At 36.7% G+C, this 22,319-nt stretch overlaps 1 protein-coding gene across 1 annotated transcript in view; it reads left to right on the plus strand.

Annotated features, from left to right (window-relative positions):
- The window catches only part of EXOC2 (exocyst complex component 2), a 130,872-nt gene extending 109,757 nt beyond the window's left edge, over positions 1-21,115 (plus strand). Inside the window, exons 24-28 of the mRNA XM_054058920.1 lie at positions 10,302-10,357; positions 13,211-13,333; positions 15,547-15,608; positions 16,745-16,804; positions 19,030-21,115. Of these exons, the coding sequence (XP_053914895.1) occupies positions 10,302-10,357; positions 13,211-13,333; positions 15,547-15,608; positions 16,745-16,804; positions 19,030-19,123 (395 nt within the window). The 3' untranslated portion in view covers positions 19,124-21,115. The remainder of the gene's footprint in view (positions 1-10,301; positions 10,358-13,210; positions 13,334-15,546; positions 15,609-16,744; positions 16,805-19,029) is intronic.
- Positions 21,116-22,319: the final 1,204 nt, after the last annotated feature.

Consider the following 22,319-nt stretch of genomic DNA (forward strand, 5'->3'; position numbering starts at 1 on the left):
ACTTCTTCAGCTGTCCCTGAGATCCTTCTGGCAGTCTGGATGGAGTAGCAGGAAGTTTAGAACCAACTCAGCAGCTTCTTTTTTAAAGATATCGTAGGTTGGGCTGTGCACAAGGGCACGAAACCAGTATTATTCTCTTGGTGACTCTTGTGAGTCGGAGTTCATGCATAGACAAAGATCATCACAGTATTGACGGTCTGCAGAGCTCTTGCTACTCCAAGCCAGCTGAAATGCTTCAACTTTCAGGTTCTTTGAACATCATGATGTAATTTCTATTGCTTGAATTTAAAAAGTTCAAAAACTACAAATAATGTAAGTCTTGGAAACGTTCGTGTTTGATGTTTTCGGAAAAATACTTTTGTAGCTGCTTTTCTCTGTCAGGTCCTTCAAGTGACATTCACTGCTTTTCAGCCATGATGCTACATTGATGTAAATAAGAGTGGGGCAACTAATTCAAAGAGGAAGCACTCTGGCCATCAGATCTCAAAATATTTAGCCAGGTTCTGAGTCTCAGTGATCAGGCTTTGTCCTCACTTCCTTCAGAACTGTGCTTTGTAAAAGCACTTCCCCACATAGATTATCAGTAATTTCTTCATTAAATTTCAATTATTGGTAGCTATTTTTTAGATTACTATTAGTTCCTATGAATTTTTCCTCTGATTCCTAAGATGTTGCTTATTTACAATTAGCATGAGCTATAAAGAAAAGAATTTCAAGGAAACATTAATCTGATTTGCAATTTAATTAGTATGGGACTAGTAAGAACAATAGATTTATCAAAACATTTTCAGTCTTACCAAGAAAGACCTGCTAATGAGCTATTTATAACACACTTGTATCTATTCTTGTCAGTAGTCTAAGGACTGACTTAGGACAAATGGGTTAAAAAACAGGAAATGTGGTTAAATAAGTGGGTAATCTCTCCAAAGAGTTTCCAGTTTGCCTACACATTCACGTTTTCTTCTGAATGTACTCTCAAAACAACACTGACTACAGTACCTTGAAATCCATCTCCGTTTAAAGGAGGGAATGTTTCCAGCAATAGCAGGAAGTGGCCTAGTGAAAAATTTTACATTCTATGTTACATTCAAATGGGGTTCTGGAGTCATTGTCTCTAAGTGGGTTTTTTTCTGCTGTAATAACATATCAGCAGTTGTATGATATTTAATTGGCTCAGGTGTTGTATGAATCCATAAGAGCCTGTGAACACTGTAATTGTATCTTTTGTTCTAAACTGGTTTTAAGTAATTCCTTTTCTCCAATTTTACCATTTCTATTCTATGGGCCTGTATATATTACTATACTATGCACATATTTTTTAAAATATATGTAATCATGTAATCAATATATGTACATATGATTACATATATGATTACACATATATGTAATCATATGTAATCATGAGTGTTATTACTCATACCGCATAGATGTTACTGTAAAGTAAGGAATTTACTGAACATGATGATGTCCATTTAGTTCTCTAAGAGGTGGTGTCCATATTTCTTTCTTTGGGCAGAGCAAAAGCAGTAACTAAATGAAAGCCGTTCTTTGCATTTGTCATTATTTGGGTTTTGACAGTTATTAATTATTAACTTTTTTTAAATCAACTTGAAAATTTTCTGAGTCAAAATAAGGAGGAACTATAATAAATAGAACAGCTTAAATGGTGGTAAAGGTTATGACCTGGTGGAGTTCTTCCATTTTTAGAGCTACTGCCAGATATTTTACAGTTTCATAAAAATGTTTTTGTTGAGGGCACACAACAAAGTGTGAAGGCAAATAACATTTTTAGTAATTAGAAAGAAACAAACAAGTTTGTCTAGCTACCTTAATTTAGAAAACAGGCCACTGGTAGTACCGGTATTTGAAGCTGGTTTCTTATCAACCGTCTTTGAAGGGAGAAATCTGTGTGCTGTTTATGAAGATTAGAGGTGAGCTACTTTGTTATGTCCATGGGGAAATTCCAAGTCACGTCTCTGCTTTTTTTCTCTTCTACCTTTTTTTTTTTAAACATCTGCAGAGTGTCAGGTTAGATGATATCACTGTGTGGGTGGGGACGCTTCAGTAAAATAGCATGACATAGTCGTACCAGTGCTGTAGGTTATGAAAGGCTCTTGTCTGCAAACAAGTGAGGTTTCTGTCTATTCCACGGTTAGGAGACTATCTTGAAAGGTATAGGCTTCTTGGATATTAAAACACTACTTTTCAAAATAATGTATTGCATTCACTATAGTAACTGCAGATAATAGTTATCTTTTAAAATTATTTTCCGGAAAAGTTAAATATTTTTGTGCATTTTGTAACAACGCGAATACATTTTTTTTGTTCTAGAAACATACAAAGTTTTAATTCATAATGAAATTTTAATTATTTCAGTTAATTCCTATATTTGAAATAAACAGACTGTAAGTCACAGTATATTTTCCCTGACTAAAAATGCTAAATTTCCAAGTAGTTTTGGGGGACAATGCCTTGATTTAAATACCATTCATGTAGCCTCAGGCATAGTTTTGGTCCTCGTGGGTAGTGGATGCCACCCTCTACTTTCATATCATCCTGGGTGCTTAATTTTGAATCCTAATTGCTTGTGTATTTTTTTTCAAATCCAAGTTAAGTGCTTTGAAAGAGTCAATAAATTGATTCCAAATAGCTTCACAATACCAACATAATTAAAATATTTTTTGCTGTACGCACTTCATATTTCTGTAGCCTGAATCTGAAGTATTTTACATGTAAGGTACATTATAAGTCATGTTAATTTAGAATGCTGTGTACTAAAAATAAAAATATTTTTGTATTCATTTTAACTTTCGCATTTAGTCTGTGCTGCCTCTTGTTCGTGTCTTGGAATAGGTATTTTATAGTTAGAGCTTTGTCATGCTCTGGGAGGTATCAAGCAGTTGTCTAAGTTTCAGAAGCCTAGAGCTATTCTGTAGGTCTCTTACCTTGTTACACAGATTTTAATTTATTTCTGCACAGATATATATGTATATAAAAATTAAATTCTTCTAGCAACTTCTGCATGCAGACAGTGCTGACTGCTCTGCTGACCTGCTGCGACCTCAGACAGCGTTTCACTTTTTAGTGCCTCTTCCCCCTCCCACCCGTTCTGTCTTAATCTCTTTTTGAAAACTAAAAATACTAAAAGGTTACTTGATTTTAGTCAGAAGTTATGGGCTATGTTAGATTGAAAAGTGAAATTCTGTGATGTGTGTTGGGCAGTCAGACAACTTGGCGTGTCAGGAGGTATCCATTTAACCTTGAAATCCCCAAGCAGGCTGCATGGAGCAGGACAGTGGGCACTTGGTGTACTGTGTGGCACAGTCTGCCTTTCTAAGAACTGCAGAAATACAAATAATAGGCTGCCATTCCACAGGGTATTCTGCTAGCCTATGGTACTGCTTCTATAACATGAGTTTCATGGAGGAAAAAATGTCCTGACCACACTGGATAACATGCTAGGATAATTGTAGTTAAAGCAGTTGTTAAATATTGCTGTTGCTTCAGCTGCAGTGCAACCAGAACCTAGAGGAAATTTAACAGTTAAAATCAGACTATTTAAAGAAGTTACATGGCTTTGTGGATACCATTCATTAGTTTCTTTTTTAATGTGCACTACACAGCACTGATTAACGACTTGCAGTAGATGTGTGCAGGTTTTTTTCCAGCAGTTTCATATAGCAGATTAAAAACTTAACAAAGAGCTGCAGGAGCTTAACTGACATACAGTCTAAACCTCTTTGTGTGTGACTTGCTGTAAAGTTTAGTACTACATATCTAAAACTTGGATATGAACATTGCTAATATTGATTCAGTTAAATCTGGTATTAGGATGTAATGTAATTGTAAAGAATATATATCAAATAGTTTTTAAAACAGATGCCTTCCTTAGAATAGAGCAGATGAAATAACTCTTTTCCATTTATTCTCCTTTATTTCTAAATTCTCCTTATTCCCAAATTCCCTGTCAGCATAAGTAAATGAAACATCCAAAAACAGTGAAGTATTGGTGCTGTGCAGCTAGGTGTGAAAAGGGTTTCTCTCTTTGGATCATCAAATTCTGTTTGTTGTTATTTTTGAGGAAAGTTTTTATTAAAAAGTAATTGAGAAAAAAAAATTTGACTGTTTGAGTGTTACTGGCATAACTCACCAAACAGAACAATAAATTGTAAAAATATTGCATACAATTGGATGTGTTTAAAAATTGAAATTTCAGACTCCCAGGCGTCAATTTTCCTAGCTCTACCAAGTCATGTTCAAGCCTTAAGGCCAACAAGTTTGTGCTGTCTTTTCAGAGGCGCTAAAAAACATTGCTGCCACCAGCAGCAGTTGCTTGTCCATGCAAGTACTGGTCTCCTACAGAGACCAGAATGCTCTCTGTTGTTTCCTAAATTGGTGGCTCTGTGCCTGTCCAAGACTCATTTCTGTTTCAGTCCCTGAGAGCCTACGTTTCTAAAAAGACAGTCTTGAAACAAGACTCGTAGCTTGGTCAATGTACAAAGAACCATTCATTCCTCTTTGGCAAATCCTTATCTTTCTTTGTTTTTGAAAAAAAAAAAAAAAAGGCAGAATTGAGTGACAGTTGTCAAACTGTTGAACTTCCTGTGGAAAGCTTTTCTAACTTCTCCACAGAAGAGCAGCAGCTTTTAGTATTCTTGCCTGATTTTCATTTGATTGTGAATTTGCCTCAGAACTTTTTTACTTTTGGCCCTTCATAGTCTCTGATCCTCATGTCTGGTGTATTTCACTGCTGATGAGCAGAGGTACCTGCTGACACCACCTACTTTTTCTAAACAGTTGTGTGCTTTTATCCTCCCCTCCTCTGCACAATAGGCAAGCTGAAAGGCTTTTTTAGTGAGAGGCAGTAGCAAGGTTAGCTCCCCAGTCGTCCCATCTCAAATGAGGTTCCAGTCTCACAAGAGTTAAAGTATTTCAAACCCAAGTTGCCTGGGTTAAAATTTCCTGTGTTTTTTAGTTGTCCTAGCTGAAGTTCAGTTCATTCTTTGAACTCTTGAGTCAGCGGAAGCTGTAAAAATGTTTGACACTCGTATCTTCTCTCTATCAAGTTACTTTAGAAGGACTGGGAACACTTGAAGACTCACGTTGGCTTCTGGCATAGAAAAAGCATCCTGATTAGTTCAGTTTTATAATGTGCGTGACTTCAGCTCTATTTGTGTGTGCAAGTTTTCGTAGCTTCTTTGTGTCTTAAAATTACACGTATGATATTGCAGTTCCAGCTCTTGCATGCTTATTCAGTCACTTTGGAGGTTTCACAGTAGAATACTGTCATCTAAGTACGTGGGGGAAACATGTGGGACAACTGATAGCACTACGACGTCTGAAGATCTCCTGAATGATTCCTGCATTGGCAAGCTAGAAGTTTAGTTTCTGTTACTCCTTAGAACCACAATTCTTTTTCCCTTCTGCTTTTCCCATAGCTCACACAGTCATCCTTGCTACAGTTTTACAGTATTGTTAAAACTGCTTGCAAATGTAGACTTTCCGACAGATTTATTTTGTGAAAAAAAAATCTCACAGGAGATGTAGACTGAAGATTAAATTTAATGGATAAACTTATCAAATGTTGCACCAGTTAAAAGTACAGTGGAAGGCCTAAAACTGGAAGTTTCTAACAGCCGTTGTGATGGTTGATGACTGAAACTCTCCTTCATCTTTGTCTTAGGTCTTCCCATCGATATTTCTTTAGAGCAGTACTAGGGCTTTGTTAGTGGCAGCTAGAATTCTAGCAAGTCAGGCTCTTCGGTGTTGAGAATAGTGTGGGAGTGGAATGCATTTATGCTGTAACAGAATAATAACGTTTTCCTGAGAGAATTTGCAGGGCTTGTTGAGACTGTCTTTAACATATTTCTGTCAGAAGCTATAGAAAGGCATTGTATTTGTGCTTCAATATGCTAAATAGGAGGTATTTTAGACTAAAGAATGTTATGTTTCACTTGATTAGCCTAATAGTTGCAACCTACAGTTATACAGTGCATTAGCTTTCAGTGCTGTATAATAAGACTGGCAGCATGGTGCCCCAAAAACTGTGATTGCGTGGGCCGCTGAGTTGTAGAGAAAGCTGCACAAAAATTCTATTCTAGACAGAATTTTTTCATTTTTAAATGAATTTCACAACAAATTCACAGTTGGATGCCACTGCTTGTATTTCCAGTGAATCATACTCCAGAAAAGTAATACTTTGCTTCAACAAAGCCTACCACAAACAGTGCAGTGATATAAATCAGAAATTGAATAGGTTTTAATTGTAATTTTTAAAATATAGTATAGTTATTAACTATGTCTGCAGGTCCTGACATTCAGACATGTTTGGCTTTGTCTTCACATGCAAAAATTAAAATCCTTCACAAGTCGGAAAAAGAAGAGTTGGGGGGAAATGCCCTTTTTACTTATGCTCTTTTCATGGTAGGAAAACTGACTCCCTGGCAGCAAAGGTTGTCACAACAATGCACATTTAATAGTATAGTGAGAGCAAACCTATTATGTGGTTACTTTTAATTTCCAGCCTAAGCGTATGGATGGTTGATTCATTTATACCTTTCTTTCTTGTGCCAGTATTGTTCTTCAGCTTAGCTAGTTCTCATATCTCTCCCTGTCTGGTTCTACTTACTAGCATTTTTGGAGTGCAGTTACATCTTCTTTCTGGCTTTGGTTTGTTTAGCTTACTAAGACAAGATCTTTAAACAATTAGAGGCTGCAGTTAAGGCAACTAATTTCATATCCATGGACCATCTCTAAACTGCATAGCTTTGTACAGTTTGTGCTGAATTATCCTCTCTTAAATTGCAAAGCCTCTCTAAGAAGTTGAGGAAATACTTGATCTTGTGCTGAGCCCCCCTGATCTTACAGTCATAGCAGGACTGGACCTGCTATGGCTTCTGGCACAGAAAAAGCATCCTGATTAGTTCAGTTTTATAACGTGTGCAACTTTAGCTCTATTTGTGTGCGCAAGTTTTCATAGCTTCTTTGTGTCTTTGTGTCTTTACTTTACAAGGATGTAAAATAAAATGTGTCTGCTTATGCCATTTCACTGAGGTTTAAGTTACCAGTTTTATCTTGCAGCTGGGATGGACTAGCAATGTACAATACTAAGCTACTGTCACTTCGTTTTTACTGTGGGTTCCATCTCAATTCCATTTAGTCAATTCATCCTGAAGTCTTCACTTTTAAAATCATCATTTATGTCTCAGTTCTAGCTGTGCACCACTAGACAATGGTATTTAACACCTGGTGCTAATGTTGCTGAAATTACTATTTCATACTTGTAGAAATCAATAGTACCTGGTTACAGTATCACAATGACTGACTCTTAAAGAAATAAAGTTATAGAAGGTTTCCACAGGCATAGCTGGTAGGCAACTTTTACTAGCACAGTCAAAAATTGTTTAATTTGGGTGCTCTCCACAGCAGCAGACAGAATTAGCAGCGCTTCCTGAGCCAAGTTGCCTAGAAGTGTGAGGAGAGGCACACTACCTCAGGAGCTTAGGTAGGATGGCTGAGAAGGGTTCTCCCTTAGAACCACATCACCCTCTTGCACAACCCACCTGCTTTGGTCTCTATTTCAGCTTTTCACTTGCCTCCTTGATACCACTTCTTCCCAGCTCAGCCAGCTGGCCTCCTCTATGGCCTCTCTGTTTGACATAGCAGCCCACTCTCTGTGCTTTGATTATGGCTCCCCAGCTGTACCAGGGTTTGAGTGAGATGCTTCATTAGGGAATAATCAGTTGGGGCAAAGAAATGCTGCTTAATTGACAAGTAAAATTTTGATTGACTAAATGAACATGCTCTGGCAGTTGCATTTACCCATAGAGAAAGGAGACCGTCGAAGTCTTAATCTTGTATGGCATATGTGCAAAAGTAAAACAACACAGTTTCCACGTGAAAGATCCTACTGTCGTCACACGATGAGGCCTGTAGGTTGAATACCATATAGGTTAGCAGATCAAAATCAACACTTTGCACCCTGAGGTTAACTGCAAGCCAGGTCCCAAATTCATCCTCTACCTCTTGATGTGATTTGCATACCACCATTCAATGCTTGGTCAGGTTGTATTTGCTTGTGGGACGTGATACAAATTTTGTCCTTTGTGATATGAAGCCTGCAGAGGATTTAAACTGGGGCAGAGCGAAGCAGAGGAAGGAAAACAGTAGAAGAGGAAAAAGAAGGGGGTGTTGCCTTTCCACATATACCTGTGATCTTTTGGTGTGGTTCAAGAGCTGTTGTGTAGCATCCTTACTTTGTTTTGCAGATTACAGAGGAGGAGAAAAAAACTCAGTTTCATAAAATTTCTGATATTGCTTTATTCTTTCCCCCCTTCCTTCCTTGCTGCAAAAAATCAGTAAGATAACAAGAAATTATAAGCTTGTAACTTAGCATGCTATGCTGGTTGACTTTTCTTTGGTTTAGTTCAAATGGAAAGTGACTGAGATTTTTCAAGGAAAAGAATACAGATAGCAACAAGAAGCATTAAGAGAAGTTTTGGAATGTGTGGTGAAAGGCTTTTATTTTTCTTCACCTTTTTCAGTTATTTGCATCTCTTCCAATGTGTAAGTAGAACATTCCTTCTAAAAAGGTCGTAATTCTTTTGTATGCTAAGAAACCAGACTGCTTTTATTGAAAGCAGTAAAATCTTTGATGCTTGCCTCTTCGCTGTGAACTTCTGAAACAGAGGCTGTCTTGATGCACATGCCTGGGTGCAGAGTTCAGCTATGTTCTGCCTGCACGTTGGGAATAAGAGTCACTGTTAAACATGTCTCCCTCTGCTTTCCTCTAAGCATGCTGACCTCCAAGAGGAGGTCCATGATGCCCACCGGGAAGCACCCTCCCATCTAAACTCCAGGCCGCATCTCACCATGCGGTATAGACACAGGCAGTGAAGGTGCTCGTACCTCATGCAAAGGGATTCTTTCATCCTTAATCCCATTCTTACAGAATTTTTGTCCATAATTGTCTAAATAAGAAAGAGCAAGTGTCTTCTTTTTAGAACTTAAAGCAAGTTGTGGGACCAGTGGTTAAAAAATGAGCATAACTGAGATGGTAGTTTTGAGACTGTTCTCCCATAGAACAACTCATTTTGATGATCTCTGGTAACTCCTTTTAAAGCGATTTTTTTGTAGCAGGATTAAGTTGCTGCATCGGTGCTATCTGAGGAACGGTGGAGCAAGTAAGATAAACTGATTAAAGGTTCACTCTGTAATTTTTATGACAGCAGCATTAATCACATTCTGATCTCTGAGCCATGTGGTATTGCTAGTGTTTGTCCACGATTCTGATCTTTTACAGTTGATTAGATAGATCGAAGGGAGCTATGGGGTTTTTGAACTTTCTCTAATTCATGCTAAGGATAATTGAAATCGGAAATTGAGGTCATGTGCATCGGTAACCCTCTCTCATGACATCGTGTTGCACTTCCAACGTTTATTCATATTTTAATGCGTTAAATGCTTTCTAATTTGCCTTTGTCTACAAAGTGAAGTGCCCAGAAAATCAAATGAGGCATTTTTTAAGATTTTTGCTTATTGTAGATCTTACACAGGTGGAATGCATGTCTGGGAAGTTACTCCAGAGTTACAGCAGTGCAGTGGAGTAAGCCTATCCTAACTAAAGCATACCCTGCTGGATGTCTTTCTATTTAGACTTTCCTTTTTAGTATGAATTGACAAATATTTCATGTACTTAGTAAATAAAATGCTTATTGGACTTCTCCACCCTCCCTAAGAGGAAATTTTTACTAAGGCGTGACATGTCCTATAACGTGCCTTCAGTAGTATTTTCTGAACCACTTTCAGAGAAACAAGAGTCATTGCTAGTTCTGTCTATAAGAATTTATAGTCAGAGAAGCTGATAAAGTAGCAAGATGTTCTTCAAGACTGTTGTACAAACAAAACCTCTTGTCTATTGCTTTAGAAGCTTTTGAGCTGTGGTGCTTGTTCTGTCCTATGTCATGGATATTCTAGCAAGAGACATCCAGAATCTATTTTTTCATAATTCTAGGTTTTAATTAAATAGCAAAGTTGGTGAAATTGTGTTGCCAGACAAGGAAAACACTGAAAGAGGAACCTGCTGGCTTTTTTAATCTTGTGCTGCAAGGAAATGTGCCTTTCTCCATTTGATTTGAAAAAGGAAACAGACTGATGGTGTGGCTATGGAACTTTCTCTTTCTGCCTCTAATTGCAAAAGTGCTAGTGAAAGGATGAAAATAAAAAGTGCAATATTGAACAGTAGATTATTATGGCTGTGTTAAGATAACAGAATGAAAGTAATTATCCTGTTTTTGTTTCAGGTGTCAGAAACTATTTGAAGGAAGCATTAGTGAATATCATTGCTGTGCATGCAGAGGTGAGAAAAAACTTCAGATTGTTTCATGCTTACATTCATATGAATAATTTCAATGTACTTGGCATAGTAAATCCTGGCTTTCATCAGCCCTGTTGAAGTGTCTTTATTGTCAATGCAAGTGCTTTGGGTTAGGCTTAGCCAACCAAATAGGCAACTGCTAACTTGTTTAACAGCAGAAGGAGATGAGCAGTTCCTGTTTATCCTCAGTGACACTCCATTACACCTTTTTGTTTCCGCTATCTGATAAAGAGGAAAGCCAAAGTCAAAAACTCAATTCTTCCCTTTTCATCAAGATTAAAGATGGAGAGAGGTGTGATGCTCACTTTCTCTGATTAACTTTATTTTCCACAACATATGAAAATCAGCCTGTGCCTCACTTTGGAAGAAATGTTCAACATATGCCACTTGGAGTGAAAAGGCAATTTCATGCTTGTACATAGCATAAAAAGTGGAAACTTAAAACCAGCAAGTTTTATAGGATCTGTACAGCAAAAATTGTGTTTGAAATACTTAGGTAGATAACGGCTTACAATAGGGAATGCATGTGAAAATTAAAATATTATTATTAAAATAATATGCTTGTGGAGCTGTAGTTATTTGGCCTTTTGTGATGATGTACAGGAATTTCCTATAGTCCTTTTTATTCCATTTCAGTATTTACTTATAGGCGTTTTCATGGAAGCATTGCTGATTTTACCAAATGCTTCTGAATGACGGATAAGCAATACCAAAAATATACACCAACAATGACATTAATTTTTAATGTTGTTTTTCAATGTAGTGGAAATTAATAGAAGTTAAAATGAGATTATTTGCTTTAAAAAATTCAATGCCATTTGTGACTTGCTGAGCTAATCCTGTAAAAATGCATACTCAGTAAAATGCTGCAGCAGAAAGGTGCACTGTCTTGCAGACTTCATTGAGACCGATACTGATTTTGGCCCAAATAATGTTGCCACATAAATTTCTAGATATGAAATATTACAGAAATATGAAAATGTGCGTCAAGATGAAACTCCTATTTCCACTGTGTTCTGGTGAAATTCTGGTGTAAGCTGGGTCGGATTTATGTTTAGTTAGCAAGGCTGCAAGTTTCTCTAACTTGAAACAGCAAAATTTAACCATCAGCTGAACAGCAAGAATGGACTGAAGTGGGAAGATAATTGTTTCTCTACCTTTGAATTTAAATTTAACTGAAATCAAAATAAGGGCTTCTCACTGCAAGTTTTGTGGTGATTCACCACTGCTGAGAAATTTTTTTCCTGGATTCTGTATAGTAACTTCAAGAGTGCTTGTTGTGGGCACAAATATTCTCTTCTCAGTAGAAGATTGTTGGACACGTTCCCGGTATGTTTATGTTGAATTGCTCAGCAATATTTGCTGCTTAATAAGGTGGCCCCTTCCCAAATAGTTACTGGGGTTTTTTCTTACCATAAGCTAACTATGTCATGCACTTATGTGGGTCAAAACAGTTAAACCAGGCTGCATTTAGAAGTGATAACAGCTGATAGCTGACATACATGTGGTCAATGTACTCAGCCTATGATACATACCTTCTCTTTTGGAACGGACAGCTTTATGGAATCTCTGAAACATAATTCATCACTTAAGTCACTAAAAACTGTTTAGGAGTCTTCCATTCTTCCCCCTACTCCTTTAATTTACTTTTAGACATGTGTATGGGTATCTTCTGTCAATTACTACATTTCCTTGTCAGACATAAGATCCAAAGTTCACATAAAGCAAAGGCATTCTAGTGAAAAATAACATAACTACTGAATTTTTTAGAGCAGAAATTGAAGAGGTGCGAGTGTTTAAAAACTCTATGCAGTTCATTTTCCTTCTTGCACCACTCTAGCCACATTATCTTCAGTTCCTTGTGTCGTTGTCTCATCCAGCCCTGTGTGGTTTTATTATTACCTTTAAGTCTTGACACAAGTTTGGTCTGTCTAACCTATAATCTCACTTCCTCCTATATTCCAACCTCTTGGCCTGCATTTTCCCCAATTCTAGGTAGAAAAATTGTTCTTTTTTTTTTTTTTCTTTAATTCACCAACAATTTCTTGCTTCCTTAAAGCTCTCTTTAAGGGAGTTGGTTTCTTTTTGCTTTCCTTCAGGCATAGATCTAATGTTTAATTTTGTGTTGCTGATATGTTGCAGTTGCTATTCTGAACCTCAAATGGAGGCTCTGAATACCTCCTTAAAAAGCTGTACAAATAAGCAGTTAAAAAGATGATCTTGCTGCATGGGAAAAAAAGTGAAGTGTAATGTTTTGCCAAGGAACTAATAAATGTCAGTGCTGGAAAAATCTAAATAAAAATCTGTTACATTGCCATACTCTCAAACCCTTTTGAAGGCTTATCTCTGCCACAGAGCCGAAAGGCACTAGCTATTTGACAGTGGTCAAACGTAAAGGATTAAAGAAGAAATAGCAAAATACATAGGTTAAAAGCATTTGAATGTATAATTGTGTCAGTCAGCCACACAACCCTGAGTTAAAGGTGCTATCTCCAAAACAGCCATCTATCTACAACCACTTGACTACCTGCATCCATCAGCTGAGAGCACATATTTTGAAGTCTGGCTACCTTGTAATGTAGACATCACAATGAAGTTGTCATCATGTATCATATAGTTGACATTGCTATCAACAAAGGTGATTGGTCAAAGTGTAGGGCAAGCATCAAAAGAAATCCTTCATATTCTAGTTGCTTTGAATTTTTTTGTCCATTGATAGAAATAAAGTATTCCTTTCAATCAATGTGTTTAATACTTTTTATTGAAATATTACTGTAGAAAATATTTCTTTTAATATAGGTATTGTGCTCATGATTCTTTTTTCATAAAAATCAGGTGTTTACCATTTCAAAGGATTTAGTTCCTCGGGTAATGTCAAGGGTTGTAGAAGCAGTCTCTGAAGAGCTGAGTCGACTGATGCAGTGTGTTTCATCCTTCAGCAAAAATGGAGCTTTACAGGTACCTGAATACTTTGCAATGACAGACATCCGAATGTAGGAAACCGAGAATTACAGAGAGGTATAATCTGTGTATTTGCTGGGATATTGGCACTTGGATTTGTCTTTGTGTCTGAGGGCATAGAAGGTTAGCTGTAACGTAAGATCATCATAATGGTATCCGTTTGAAATGTTAAATACTGTCTTTGGCCTGTCATCAAAAAAAAAAAAAAAAGAGAGAGAAAAACAATTTTGTGATATTTTGACATTTAAAAATTTTGAAAATATGATGCGGTAGGGTCTTGTAAGTCTTTGCAAAACTTGTCAATTGTCTGTTTTATTATTTCTACGTTAGCACTGTGTTACAGCAGGAGTAGAACAGATAATCTACTGCCTTCTTCATTTATAGCTGTAGATGTACTTGCTGTTGGGTTAGCTTTAAAGGACTCTAAGAAAAAAATATTTTTTTAAAAAAATCCGTTTGAGTCAATGATTGCTATGGCTGTAACAGGCAAAAAGAACAAACACCAATTTTTCATTGTACATGACAGTATTCTTGCATTATGATGGGAAAATAATTATCCAACTGCAAGGTGTATTTTTCAGTTGCTGATAGTAATTGCATTGGACAGAGGATTAACATCAGAAGATCACAGCCAAATAAGATTGACTGCCTATTTAAAACCAAATCAATAAATAACAACAAAACTACCCTTATATCTTTTTTATTTGATGAGACAACCCACCATGTGAACTTGCATAACGAAAGCATTTTCTGTCCCTACTTGTAAATTTGTCACTCGTGGTCGTTTTCTGTTCCTCTGAACATAGAAAATCCTATCTGACAGACAGAAGCAGTGTGAGAGTATTCTGAGCCTGGTCAGACTGATCAAAAAATACCTATTTCTGAAGAGAAGCCTGAATCTGTATTCCCACATCCCATGACCCACAGTTTTGCTGGGTTTGCCCTTCCACCATGTTTATTTAAGCTGTGGAGCCTGAGAATGTGACGGTTCCCCATGGTGCTGCTACATCCTGAAATGTAGGAAAGACTCCAGAATCTTATGTGTAGAACTTCCAGAAGTCCAAGGCTATTCAGCTTGGAGCACCATACAAAAAGAGGTGAAACATTCTGTGGTGAGAAAAGCATTTCTTATGAGTATAAAATTGGCGGGTGGTTATGTTGTATTTTGTGCAGGAAGGTTCTGGCACTAAAAAAGCGTAAATCTCAGCTGACTTCTTACCTAGGATAGACATGAGGAGAAGACTTAAAAGCCAAAGCCCTTCATTAGAACTGGAGTTAGATGTCTGTGTTGGATTATAAAAAATTTATGAGAGTTTTGTTTTGGAAGATTAATGTTATATTAGTTGGGTCTAAATGTAAATCGGTTTCTGTAATGACTAACTGGATTAAATTTTATCTTTGTGATAAACAAGAACAGAATATGAATTTAGATGAAGGTCACTTCATATTTTTTAATGAAATTACTTAAAGTATTGATCACATGCAGAGTGTTTCTGTTTCTGTGATGGTAATGGTTGCTTTTCAAAGATTAAAGGACTAACTATGAAATTAGTTTAATCTTTGAGTTTATTCTCCACCGTCATTTGCATAGGTGAAGATTAACACCTAGACACACAGTACAGTGGCAGGAGTGAAGTCCCCAAGGTTTTGTGCCTTTCGGGTGACAAACAAGAAGCAGAGCACAATCATTTGCCTTCCTCATCTGATTGGAAAAAAAAAAGAAAAGAAATTCAACAGGAAAACCAAGAATAAAATGTATATTGACAGATTTTTATATTCTCGTGTTTCCTTCCTTCCTGACAAAGCTGTGCTGCAAGAAGTTAAGTTTGCTGTATTTAATAAAAAAGAAAAGACAGACAAATTGAGGTTGTGTCTGTCTGTCTATCTGTAACAGTACAGAAAAGATGGATCACAACTGAAGATTTATTACTGTTACTGAGACACAAACCAATGTTTTTAGACTGCTACATAGTGACCGTGCAAACAGTTTGACTTGAATCAAAAGCATGAAATTGCTCTTTTTAGCAGTCTCCTGATACTGCAACTTGGCAACGAAAAATACAGGAAACAAACTGTTAAAAAAGAAGGCCACTTACAACTGCAGTGTGCAGTACTGTTTGCCTCTAAAATGGCAAAGCTTTGGGATACTGGTATTCCCTTGATGAAAGGATGTTGTGTCATTATTTCATTATTTGTATTTCTGTCTTTAGGCAAGACTTGAAATCTGTGCATTGAGAGATACCGTAGCCATATACCTGACACCTGAAAGCAAGTAAGATGTACTCTAACGTTTGTTTTCTCAATGTCATAGAATATTTGGTAAACATACAAAAGCTCACAATGTAAACTGAGGATTAAGAATTTTTGTTTCAAACAGAATATGTGATAAACTAGGTAAATAGAGGAAAAACAGATTACTAGCAAAGTTTTATGAGGTGAAAGAAAATAATTTCTTTGGGATGTTTTTTTTTACTGGAGTTTTTAGACACAAACTAGTGCCACTCAAAAAAAAAAAAAAAAACAAAACTTCTAAACAGCAGTTCAGCTGCAGAGGAGAATGATGCTAAAATAAGACAAAAGCAGATATTGCCGAGTTTGTCCATTTTTTTCACAGCAATCTTATAAAGCACCTGGCAAAGAACCTGCCAGACACATCAGAGACTACAGAACTGGACACTGGCAGACTCCCTTTGTAGGGGTATGGAATATTAGGGCTCTCCACAAGCTTATACAGTACCCTACTCCTTTTTCACAAACGTAATAAGGGAAAGTGGATTCAGCTTTACGCTGTCTTTTAGAATGAAAGCCTTCAAAAAGCTTTCAGCAATTTGTCATTTCTCAGTGAGGTGCGAGACCAAAGATAAATAATGTGGGACACACTCCCATGTTAATATAAAGTGAGAAAGCATAGCACTAGCAGCATCGGTGGCTGAGGCAGTCAAGGCATGTAAAAACAAACTATAATAAGCTGTCAGCAGTTTGAGTAAAGTTGATTGAAATTTTCAAATGGTCATGTTGGGGACTGGGTATGAGCAGGTTCATTCATTATTTAAATACCTTCACTTCTGTTCGAATTGGCATTACATGATCCTGCAGATGGCAATTTGGTCATCTTACTTGATCAGCGTTTCTTGGGAGACATTGCAGGGCTTTAAGGCCTAGTGTGTCTTCATAGTGTCACAGGTAGTGTCCTACAGTATCACTGCATTCCATTTCAAAAGACATGCTTCCCTATTCTGAGTGTCTGATACTGATGAAGATCTCAAAATGAACAAAACTACTTGGCACTGGCTCAAAAATTCGTTGAAAGCATGATTAAAATATAGCACATTTCCATGGAACTTAAAGAGAGAAACTGTGAACAAGACTTGTACCACTGGAATAAGAGTATTTTTGTTTTCCTTGCAGCTCAAGCTTTAAGCAAGCTTTGGAAGCCTTGCCTCAGCTCTCAAGTGGAACCGAGAAGAAGTGAGTATAACGCATCTTCTTGTCTCTGTTTTGATCTCTGGAGCCATTGCTTTTTACTCTTTGTTATAAGAGGCTGTATTTGACTCTTCTGAATTACAAAGCAGAAGCCTCTTTGAACAGAGTTAAGAATAAGCTAGGTCCTTGTTCATCATGGCTCATTAAATTACACAGAAGAACTGATAGCATTGCAGCATGTCCCTCTTGCCCATCCTAGTCTTATCAGTTGACTGTAGCTTTGTATTTATTTTGTAATTTATTTTAGCCTTCCCTGCTAATATTAAAGTTTTGTCAGGTGCATTGTCTCATCTTATTTTATCAGCAATTAAAAAATGACCAAAGAAAAAGTCCAAGCTTTTGCCAGTTGATCTATAGGGAACTCTCAAACATGGCCTTATTCATTTAAAAAACGAATAAGAAGGGTCTATGGTTCTTTCATAACATCAAGAGGACTTTTGGGTTCCTCCTTCCCCACGGTAACGACCTTCAACAACCAAGCTGGTTTGCTGCATCCAACCTAGTATTTTGTATTCTGTTTTACAAGCCTAGCTTAACAAAGAGTAGTGTGGTAGAACTACGATGGACTTGTAATGAGGATACCAGTAAAAGTATAGATGTTTTGAACTTGAGATCGGTATTGTACTTTCAGGAACCTAACTTCATCAGATCTGTTTGCACTTAACCATCAGTATTTAGAATATTTTGTAGACACATGAAGAGACTGTTTGTGCAGCCCATGGTCTATGGACTGTGCCTTCTTCCAGATGTCCTGTTATTCAAACCTACTCCTCATTAGCCACAGCAAGTTTCAAGATACCTCCTTGCTTTACTTAGCTCTTACACTTTGTTTGAGATAAGAATCAGTTTTGAGTAAGAAGAGTTCTTTCAACACAGACTTTCCGAAACACCTGTAGATTTTTTTTTTTATTTTTTTTTTACTGAGTCACAAGCATTTGAGCTTCATGGGACAGATGAGAAGGAAGAACTATGTCATTTTTTTATCTGCCTCAGAGTTCTGAGCCCTAAGCAGTGCAAAACTTGTTCTAGAACATTTCCCAGGTCGTTACACCATAATTGTCATCCTTCCAGGTAGCTCATTGTAATCTACACATATTTGTGTAAAAATAACACACATTTGTGCATTGATTTAGAGCTGTCTATCTGTGTTCATTCACAATCATTATGATGACTCTAAATGATGAATGTGGCCATAGTCATCTTCTAGAGGACCTGCTGAGGAAGCAGATACTGATTTTGTGGTTAAAATCGTTGTTCTTGTGTTTGTTTGGGTTTTTTTAACATACTGGCTAACTTCTTCTGTTACGGTCTGTTCGATAGTCACAGCTTGCCAAAAAGTTGAGGCAATAGGGAGACATCTATCTAGCTTGCTTTTGAAACAAAAAAAAAAGTTTGGAGAACGCGTACTTCCCTAGAATACAGGGAAAATGAAACACACAGGCAAGACTGTAAAACTTAACAATGCATGTCTGCTCTTACATTAAGTATCTCATACAACAAAGGCATCAACATCCTCAGTTGTACGACTGTAGCTTGTGGATTACAATATAAATATTATCCACTGCACCAAGTATCTTCATGGCAACTATGTAGGTGTAAATGAACCATTGTTACGCTCCAAAACGAACTCATACATAGTTTGTTATCGATGAAGGACAAAAACATATGATTGCCAGTGAATTAATGCTTCTTCTGAAACAGTGATACCATCTCTGATCTTTTAGCTATCGTACTTAGGAGAAATCAAGGAAGTACCTCCCAAAGACAAGTTGAAGAACTGAAATATACAATTCACCTGCACGTGAAAAGCCATAAACCCAATAAGGGATACTGGTTTTATGGTACATAGTCTGGAAGGTTTTAGATTTTCCTTGCAGAAATATCTTAGGATGCTCTCTACCAGTCCTTGTACCATTGTGTTTTGCGAATGTATTTCAAGATTATTTTTATCTGGAAGGAAAGCCATATAAATGGCTGGTTTATCACCTGGATAAAATCTCTGTGGCTAAGTTCTCCTTTGGCCACAGATCATCCTGACACATTGATATACTTCTAAATACTGATAAAATTCAGATATAGGAACAGATCCAATTTTAAGCCCTTTATGTAAGCAGACAGTGTACCTGAAGTCACAGGCAGAATAGGCAAAACTTTTGGTAACTGATCCCTTTTCAGAATCTGCCAAAGTTGTAATTATTTTCCGTTTACAGGTTACTAGAAGAGTTACTGAACAAGTTTAAAAGTAGCATGCACTTGCAGCTGACCTGTTTTCAAGCTTCTTCATCAGCAATGATGAAAACATAGAAAACAATACAGTGCAGGCAACTCAAAAGAGAAATGTGCTTAAACACCACCCATTTTTTCTGTACCTCTTCAACTCCTTTGAAGTCTCTGAAGGAAGCAAAAGGAATTTCACTGGAAAAGAAATTGTGAGAGACAACTCTGAGTAATGGTATGGGGTATCCTGCTGAATGAGACTTCATAAAATGGGTTTCTATCTGCTGTATGTCATTCTGTGGAGGGGATCAAGGCAGTTTTGTTTACATACACTCTTCTTGGCTGTATGTTCATGAAGAAATATTCATTGGTTTGATGCAGTCTCAGTTTCATTTATTAAAAATACATTGAAATATATTTTTAGCTAATGTCACCTTAAATTTGAGTATTTCTCATGTTGTTCAGTGTATGAGTCTGTTACTTTCTGAATGTAGAGTAATACTGGTGTAAGTGACTGGAAGACTGAACTTCTATAAACTATTGAGAAGTATGTAATAAACATTGCTACCTACAGCTGACTCATAAGTGTTCAAATACATTATGGAGATGACTTCTTCTGCATTTAAAAATTGACACTTTTTCTGTTATCATCTACATCTGATTTGTTGGGAGACTTATTTTCTAGTGATTTTAATTAAACGTGTTCCTACCTCTTTCATTTCTCCCTTCTCTTGGGATATTGATGATAAACTCCACATTTGAAATAAGCTCTCCTTTCATTGGCAATTAGCAGGAAAGCACTCTGAGTTTATAGGAGTAGTAGAAGGTTTTTTACAAACTGTTGAAGTAAAATATTCTTTGGTGTTAAGGAGTAGAATAGTTAATTGCATCTCACATAGTCAGAAGTACAGAGGAGCACAATATGTCGTTGGTTTTGCTGCTTCCTTCCTATACCTCTTGTCTTTTCTTGTTCTTATAGGCTTACTACCACTCTTTTCTCCTTTCTTGTTGGTCAGTCCACTTTTCACCAGCAGTTATTGAATTTGGATTAAGAAGGAAAGAACAGTTTTGGTGCTGTTAAGATGTAGTTACACAAAGATCAACAACCGTCTTCCCAACTGGGAATATTTGACACTGACTTTAATTCTAGAACTTGATATAAAATGCGAGAAGATAAAACAGAGAACAACTAATAGAAAAGGGCTTTCTTTTGTTGGGCAAGGGGTAGATTTAATTTTATAACTGAAATTATGAATCACAAGTAAATTATGTAGTAATAATGTTTTCTTTCTGCATTTGCAGTCATTTGAGTGGGACTTTTCAGTAACACTGCACTGAGTTTTTGAAAAATTTTTTAATGTCAACTTTTCTTTTGCCAGTTCAGTTACGTGCTTTAAAAATACAACATACAGTTCCTGTAATATGAAGTACTGATGAAAGTTTGATGTCCATGTATTTTACTCATAAAAGAGAGTCATGTGTAGGTAGGAATAGCATGTTAAATGGAAGTTTGAAACTTCAAATATATGTCATTACTGGCTTTCAGGGAGAATTTTTAAACACCTGCAGCAATGTTGTTTAGTTAAATATTGTCCATTCTAAGCTGGCTGTGATGTCAGCTGCTGGTATTAGCTGAAATAGTTATCCAGTTAGCTCAACCTGTAAAGGATTTTGCTTCAGAACAATAAAGTGTTAAGAAATATGGTCATGAGCTCCTCTTGAATTCTTTACTTCCCAAGAAATGTGATTTCTGTATGAATTTTTCCAGTCTACATTTTCTACATTTGTATCAGACATGTTCTTAAGTATTGAAAACATTTTTAATCATCTATATTGAATTGATATATATTCAGACGTTTCTTTACTGTAATGTAACATACTGTAACTTTACTCATCTTCTGTTACAACAGTTGGTTGCTTGTCTTTAAAGCCTGAAGTCAGATGTTTGTGTTTAGTTGCTTTCTGGAATAACACTTCAAAACATGTCATTGACAGCAAACACGAACATAATGTGTGAGGGATCAAAATGTTGCTTGAATTCAGCACGATGTAAAATAAATGCTCCTTGTCTAGTCAAAACACTGGATTTCAATAAATCCATTTCATGGAATTAAGGAAGTCGGTGAGCATTGGGCCATCACGGGATATGTTGGAACCCCTTCGCACGGAAGGAGAGCTGAGACTGGTGAGACTTCTTAGCCAACGTACAGCAGGCTGCAGTTCCTCTGGAAAGAAGATTTCAAAAACCAAGAAGTGGTCAGTGTGGTTTTTGAAAAAAAAAAAAGGGTTCAAGAATACAATGAGGTTTAAAAAATATTATTGGAAGTGGAAAGAAGATGGGGAGACCACACTAAAATACACAGTCAGTTAGGGCTTGCAGAGAAAGAGACGCAGCGAGGAAATCAGAGTAACAGAAGTGAAAGGCTGTGACATTTAAGGCAGAGGTAAATGCTGAAAACAGTACAAGAGAAAAAGTGAATTTTTGCATGAACTTTGTACCTTTAGAAAAAGTCTAAAATTGATATGCACTGGGAAAAAAAAACCCAACCTTGGAGAAGTTTATTTCTCATCTAGAGAAAGAGTTACAAATTTGTTAAGTGTGTCTTGCTAAATGTAAGTAAAGAATTACAGGGAAAGTCAAGCGTAATATGCTATGTTGAGATATTCATCCTCTGGAGATGTTGTAGCATTCTCCTATTACTCTATTTTTGACCATTTATTTTGAATGGCCATGAGTTGTTCAGGTGGTAAACAAAAAAGTTCTAAAATGCAAATGTGGCAACAATAATAAAATGCAGGGTGGGAACAGACAGGCAGAAAAGATATTGAAATCCCCCAGCAGAATGATGAATTAAAAGAAAAAAAAAGTAAAACACATTACATGAATGGATGTTAATGAAATAAATTGAATAAGAAGCATGAAACAGTAAAGAAATCCTCCCCTTCTCACAGCAAAATTCTTTGTTAAACATATTTTTTGGAGAATATGTTTATGAAATGTGCTGATAGTGCATCATAGTCTAAGTGAAACACCTCCCTCTGACTTTTTAAAAGCCACCTAGAGAGTTTAAAAATATAGAAAGAAGTGTAGTCCTAACTTTCATGCATATGAATAGACATGAGACTACTTGCTCAGAAAACTTCCTTCAGTTGTTTAGCACATGTGCCTGTCTTTTGATGATCAGGAAAGCGATTCTATGGGCTAAACCCCTCCCATCTTTCTATGGTTACATAAAAAGATCCAGGACTCCAACCAGTTTAATTTCACTGTACGGTGGCAGAG

This window comes from Cuculus canorus, chromosome 2 (assembly GCF_017976375.1).
Source record: "Cuculus canorus isolate bCucCan1 chromosome 2, bCucCan1.pri, whole genome shotgun sequence".
Lineage (NCBI taxonomy): Eukaryota > Metazoa > Chordata > Aves > Cuculiformes > Cuculidae > Cuculus > Cuculus canorus.